Here is a 6,587-nt window from a genome sequence, read left to right on the forward strand (position 1 = left end):
TGTTGATGACTTTGTTCATCAAATGTCTTAATTAGAAAAAGGAACCTGGGAGAGTCCCGCAGTGAGGGGTCTGCAGCCACTGCCCAGGACCTTTCACACCTCCTCAGCAGCTATCGGGGACCGTTTCTATGTGTTTGGAGGCGGAGATAAAGGAGCAGAACCAGTGAAGGACCAGCAGCTTCACGTGTTTGACACAGGTACCTCAGGATGCCTAAGGGGCTGTTCATGTAACGGCAGAATCTGTCTGCTGTTGAGCAGGAGGTGGCAGAACCTGCGTTTCGGATTCAGCCAGACGCGGGAGCGCTGGGCCTCTGCTGCGGCTGCCGATGTAAATGGGGGGGGGGGTGGCCCACTGCTCTTCTCGCGCTCGCGGGCTGTTCATGTAACGGCAGAATCTGTCTGCTGTTGAGCAGGAGGTGGCAGAACCTGCGTTTCGGATTCAGCCAGACGCGGGAGCGCTGGGCCTCTGCTGCGGCTGCCGATGTAAATGGGGGGGTGGGTGTCCCACTGCTCTTCTCGCGCTCGCTGGGGATTTGGGCCAGGATGGCAGCGTACGGCTCCAGGATGAAGAGTGCCCTGGGAGGCTTCTGTCACGCTTGTTCAACAGCTGATTCCTTTCCGAGGTGGCATCATCCGGTGCTGCTGGACTTGTCCCGTTCACTCTCATGGCCCTGCATGCACCAGAAAGGGTTTGATGTCCCGTTTGAACGGGCCCGTCCTGCTGCTGGGTGACGCGCACCGCGCAGGGGGCCCGTCCTTCGGCTGGGGGACGCGCCCAGCGCAGGTCTCCATCGGAGCGGCTGCCTGAGCTTTGTGGCACAGCAGTAACCCTTCCCTTCCTTCGGAAGCCTCCGCGGGGCTCAAGGGCCACCACCGAGAAGCTTCCAGTGTTTCCTTCCTCACACGTGTTACTCTCGTTTGCAGCCACCTTGACCTGGTCCCAGCCAGACACTCTCGGTGACCCCCCCTCTCCTCGGCACGGACACATCGTGGTGGCAGTCGGGACCAAACTCTTCCTCCACGGGGGTTTAGCTGGAGATGTTTTTCACAGCGACCTGTTCTACATCGATATCAGTGAGTGTGGGTGGAGGCTCCACTGAGCAGCAGCTGCTGGGGAGTGGGCAGTCGGGACCAAACTCTTCATCCACGGGGGTTTAGCTGGAGATGTTTTTCACAGCGACCTGTTCTACATCGATATCAGTGAGTGTGGGTGGAGGCTCCACTGAGCAGCAGCTGCTGGGGAGTGTGTTTAGGTTTTGGGGAACCTGTTTCCTAAAAGATGAGTTCTTCGAGTGTTACCCTGTTCATCGGGAACAACACGACTTCTGGGGGCTTTATAACGCACAGCCAGGAGTGTTCTGTGTCTCCAACAGACGACATGAGATGGGTGAAGATAGCGGCCACCGGAGATGTCCCGGGGGGGCGGGCGTCCCACTCCTCCGCCGTGTTTAGAGACCACGTGTACATTTTTGGTGGGATCGGTCCTGAGGGGACACTGGACACTACCTACAAGTATCACACAGGTAGGGAGACCTCTCGGCTGCGCCACAGCCAGCGCCAGTGAGCTGGGAACACGTTTCCCCCTCAGCTGCCGGGCGCTGGCATCGCACTGGCACGATGCCAGTACAGGACTCACACTCCCATGTTGAGGACTGGTCTGGTTAACCGTGTCGCTGTCCCGGCAGCTTTCTCAACTGTTTAGAGCTGTGGGTGTGTGTCTTTGCCCTGCAGAGACGCAGCAGTGGACGCTCCTCCAGTTCCACTCCCCTCTGCCTGCTGGGAGGCTGGACCATGCCATGTGCATCATTCCCTGGCCGGCTGGTGAGAGCGGGGACCCGAGAGCCATTGCCTGGGAGGACAGAGCTGGGCCCCTGCGGAGGAGCCAGGAGGAGGAGGGCAGTGAGGACACGGTGCTGCACCTGCTGTTGGTTTTCGGTGGGATGGACACACAGGGGGAGATCTACCAGGACTGCCTGGTCAGTCTGATCGAGTAGTGGAGGTGCCTGTGCAGCGCCAGCCCTTCCTGCAGCTTTTGTGGTACTGTCGGATGAAGATGATTCTTTCAATAAAGAGATTCTTACCCTCGAAGAGCTGGTGCTGTGCTGACACACCCTGCAGGTGCTGAGTCCCAGCTTTCCCCATGGCAGGCGCTGAAGGGCCTCAGCCACTGTCACTCCCATCACGGGCTGCTGGAACCCGAGCGCCAGGAGTGGTCTGCAGTGTGTCTGGGCACTGTCCCCTCCTGGTGGCTGCCCCAGCACGCCTCTCTGCAAAGCCACAGCAGTTCCTGGAAACAAGCTTTTTGGGGGCAATTTGAGTTTGCTTTCAAAACAGTGAAAGCTAAAAAAGCAGAAGAAAGTTGTTCCCTCACCCGCCCCCACAGGGAAGGGGAAGTGCTGGGCAGGTGTAGGAGGTAGCAGAGCAGACACCACAAAGCACCTTCTGTACTTGGTGCCGCTTCTCACCAAACCCTGCAGCTGGGATAAGGCCAGTTAAATAAAAAGATCCAAGTTCCAGTTCAGCTTTTCTGCTTTTTCAGTATTTCACTCTGAGAACGGGCCCCTTGTCGACTCCAGTAAAGCTCCTAGAAACAGTTTCAGTACTGCAGGAAGCACAAGTTGTGAAGCTCCTCTCTTCCCTCCCAGGCTGTAACTTTCACATTTGCCTCGTCCCTGTGAGGCAGGGAAAAGCAGAAGGAGCCCCTCCAGGCTCCAGAGAGGCTGTGCAGGCCAGGGAAGACCACCCCAGACCCCCTCTCCACTCCCCTGACCTTAGGAGGATCTACTGCAGGCTGGCCCTGTCCTGTGGAGTCCCACCCTGGTCAGCAGGAGCTGGGGGAGAACACGAGCTAGGACAAAGTCCAGTGTAAATAACAAATTTATTGTGGTCACTTCAGGTAGAAAACTCTACACCAAGTTCCCATGACCGAGCTGTTAAATAGATGCTTCCACTGCCGCTGCTCCTAAACCCATTCCGCATTTTTTTACACCCCCACCCCCCCAGATGCGCCACTGCTAACGAACAGCAGAATAGAGCCGCTTCGGGCCAGCGTTTCCAGCTCCACTCGCAAGTGAAGATTCAAAGGTACATTCCAAACTCAGTTCAATATTTTAACAAGTGTTCCTGAGTCCAATATATACACACACTCCCGGGGAGACACCCCTATCTACAACTCATCCTTCTCAGCTGCCTCCTCCTCACCTGGGGGAGGGCCCGCACTGCCGTACAGCTTGCTGACGATCGGCTGAACAACCTCCTCCAGCTCCTTCTTTTTGGCTTTGAAGTCTTCAATGTCCGCATCCTGGTGGCTCTCGAGCCACTCGATCTTTTCCTCCACGGCTTTCTCTATCGTTTCTTTGTCCTCAGAGGACAGCTTCCCGCCCAGCTTCTCCTTGTCCCCAATCTGGTTCTTCAGGGAATAGGCGTAGCTCTCCAGCTCGTTCCGGGCATCAATGCGCTCCTTAAGCTTCTTGTCTTCCTCTGCAAACTTCTCAGCATCATTGACCATCCTCTCAATCTCCTCTGGTGTCAGCCGGTTCTGGTCATTTGTGATCGTGATCTTGTTCTTGTTCCCAGTGCCCTTGTCTTCAGCTGTGACCCGAAGGATCCCGTTCACGTCGATCTCGAAAGTAACCTCAATCTGGGGCACGCCACGAGGGGCGGGAGGGATTCCAGTGAGATCAAATGTTCCCAGGAGATGGTTGTCCTTGGTGAGGGGACGCTCACCTGGAATACACAAGATTTGGTTTCTTTCTTTCCTGGGGATTCTGCTTTGTGCAACCATGAGCTACAGATGTTTTCAAGACACGGTTTTAAGTCCAGCCTGGCCTCTGCCTAGACCCCTCCCACAGCACCACCTTACTCTGAAGGGCTCTTCAGAGCAGAGCCACAGGAAAAAAAACATTTGAGAAAGTTCTAGGAACTAGGGAGCAGCTTCAGCAAGCTGGCACTGTCACCAAGCACTTCTCCATAACTGTCTAGAAACATCTACAGCCTTGGTGACAAGAGAGCAGCTAGTATGAAAGTCTTAGACAGATCCCAGCTGTCACAGGTCAGTCACCACAGGTGACACTTACCTTCGTAGACCTTGATTGTCACAGTTGGCTGGTTGTCAGAAGCTGTGGAGAAGATCTGAGACTTCTTGGTGGGCACAACAGTGTTTCTTGGGATCAGTTTAGTCATTACTCCTCCAACAGTCTCAATGCCCAGGGTCAGAGGACAGACATCAAGCAACACCAAGTCACCTGTGACAGACAGATCAGGGTAAGACTGACCTGAACTCAACCTCAAAGAGCCACACCTCATCGCTGCCAACAGGATCCTGAGGTCCCAGCAGCACCACGCATTTAAGGGCTGGCAGAGTTCATTTGTCAGGTGCCGTTACCTGTGTCTTGGTCCCCAGAGAGAACGCCAGCCTGGACAGCCGCACCGTAGGCCACAGCCTCGTCTGGGTTGATGCCACGAGAAGGCTCCTTCCCATTGAAGAACTCCTTAACCAACTGCTGTATTTTGGGGATGCGAGTAGAGCCACCAACAAGAACAATCTCATCAATGTCAGACTTCTTTAGGTCAGAATCTTCCAGAACCTTCTGAACAGGCTTCATAGTGGAACGGAACAGGTCCTAGAAGACATGAGAGCCCAGGAGTAAGACTCAGTTCCCACAGGCCCAGCCCCTGAGTTATGCAGCCTTAGGGTACAGAGGACACCCACTGCAGAGCGGGAACACCAACAGGTTCACAACCAACCCTCAGCTGTCAGCTGGGCACAGGCAGCACCGGCCGGGAGCAGCTGCCCACTGTCAGCTATTTATATCACAGCACAGTGCAGCAGCAGGGGACAAACACGGCACATCCCCAGTCCCCACTCGAGAGCTGAGGCAGCGTAACTTCACCGTTCTCAACTTACCATGTTCAGCTCCTCGAACTTGGCTCGAGTCAGTGTCTCCGAGAAATCCTCTCCCTCAAAGAAAGACTCTATTTCAATCCTGGCCTGGTGCTGAGATGACAAGGCTCGTTTTGCTTTCTCCACTTCCCGTCGTAGCTTCTGCACAGCTCTGTTATCCTTCCTGACATCTTTTCCTGTCTTTTTCTTGTAGAGTTTGATGAAGTGCTCCATAACACGTTGGTCAAAGTCTTCTCCACCCAGGTGAGTGTCACCATTAGTAGCCACAACTTCAAAGACTCCATTGTCAATTGTCAGGAGGGAGACATCGAAAGTGCCACCACCCAAGTCAAACACGAGGATGTTCTTCTCGCCCTCTCTCTTGTCCAGCCCGTAAGCAATGGCAGCGGCTGTTCTGTGGAGGAACAGCCCCTTCAGCACACAGGAACTACAGCAGACCCCCCCACACCCCACCAAGCCAGCTGCAGGGGGTTCAGGCTACTTACGGCTCGTTAATAATCCTCATCACATTCAAGCCAGCAATAGTACCAGCATCCTTTGTCGCCTGGCGCTGAGCATCATTGAAGTAGGCTGGCACAGTAACAACGGCGTGGGTCACCTGGACACGGGGTGAGAAAGACCCAGGTTATACAAGGGAAAGGAAAGCATGTAGCTTGTCAGCAGCCACAGACCTGCAGATCACAAGGGGCCCTCTGTTCTCTACCAGAAGAGTAAGACCCCCACGGCTGAGCTCCTTTAGCCAGGCTGCCACAGGCACCAGTGGCGCTGAGGAGCTCAGAGCCACCAGCTTAGTCCACGGCTCAGCCCACCCATCTGCAGCTTTGTACAGCTGCTGCTTTAGGTTCTTTCTAGCAGCGCTCGTGAACTCACCTTCTTGCCCAAGTAAGCCTCTGCAGTCTCCTTCATCTTTGTCAGCACCATAGCAGAGATTTCCTCAGGAGCAAATGTTTTTGTCTGTCCACCTCCAACATCAACTTGAATATGGGGCTTGGCTTTCTTCTCCACCACCTGAAAAGGACAACGTGCACGGTCCCGATCAACGGTTCACAGAACCATTCCCACCGTCTCAGTGCTTCCGCCTCTCTGAAGATTAAGCAAAGCCGCTATGTAACAAGACACAACTGGAACACCGGCAAACACAAGGAGCTGCTGTCTGCATCCAGAGCACATCCCTACACCCACACCACCCTAGAGGGCTGGGGTGCTGCAGGGGCGCTCCAAAGGGCACCATGATGCAGCAGCCTCTTCTGACTGGACATGTCAGCTCCTTCCTGTCACCCACTCCTCGCATTTGGGGCTCACCTTAAAGGGCAGGTACTTGATGTCCTGTTGCACAGAAGGGTCATTCCAGGTGCGGCCAATGAGCCGCTTTGCGTCAAACACAGTGTTCTCGGGGTTGGATGTAAGCTGGTTCTTGGCAGCGTCCCCGATCAAGCGCTCTCCCTCAGGCGTGAACGCCACGTAGGACGGCGTGATGCGGTTCCCCTGGTCATTGGCAATGATTTCCACACGGCCGTTCTTGAAGACTCCCACACTGAGGGGGCAGTAGCAGAGCAGTCAGGTGACGCTGGGGCCTGCACGCCCCCACCGTCTGCTTTTCCCTCTCCCCAGGCCTCACAGCCCACTCTCCCTCCACCAGCAGAAGCTCAGCACAGGCCCAGCTGTCCCCCCCCACCACTCCACG

At 55.3% G+C, this 6,587-nt stretch overlaps 2 protein-coding genes across 2 annotated transcripts in view; one reads left to right on the forward strand and one right to left on the reverse strand.

The window, feature by feature from the left end:
- Positions 1–1,994, forward strand: part of RABEPK (Rab9 effector protein with kelch motifs) — a gene marked incomplete at its 5' end in the record, with an annotated part of 2,483 nt that extends 489 nt beyond the window's left edge. Inside the window, 4 exons of the mRNA XM_010139944.1 lie at positions 36–197; positions 925–1,074; positions 1,374–1,523; positions 1,732–1,994. Coding sequence (XP_010138246.1) covers positions 36–197; positions 925–1,074; positions 1,374–1,523; positions 1,732–1,994 — 725 coding nt within the window. The remainder of the gene's footprint in view (positions 1–35; positions 198–924; positions 1,075–1,373; positions 1,524–1,731) is intronic.
- An 865-nt stretch (positions 1,995–2,859) lies between these two features.
- Positions 2,860–6,437, reverse strand: HSPA5 (heat shock 70kDa protein 5 (glucose-regulated protein, 78kDa); the record flags this gene model as incomplete). The annotated part of the gene is made up of 7 exons (XM_010139945.1): positions 2,860–3,726; positions 4,077–4,244; positions 4,385–4,622; positions 4,907–5,297; positions 5,389–5,501; positions 5,774–5,911; positions 6,206–6,437. Coding segments are annotated over 7 exons (1,840 nt in total), but the record flags the coding sequence as incomplete, so codon positions are not given.
- Positions 6,438–6,587: the final 150 nt, after the last annotated feature.

This window comes from Buceros rhinoceros, unplaced genomic scaffold, assembly GCF_000710305.1.
Source record: "Buceros rhinoceros silvestris isolate BGI_N320 unplaced genomic scaffold, ASM71030v1 scaffold33537, whole genome shotgun sequence".
NCBI classification, from domain to species: domain Eukaryota; kingdom Metazoa; phylum Chordata; class Aves; order Bucerotiformes; family Bucerotidae; genus Buceros; species Buceros rhinoceros.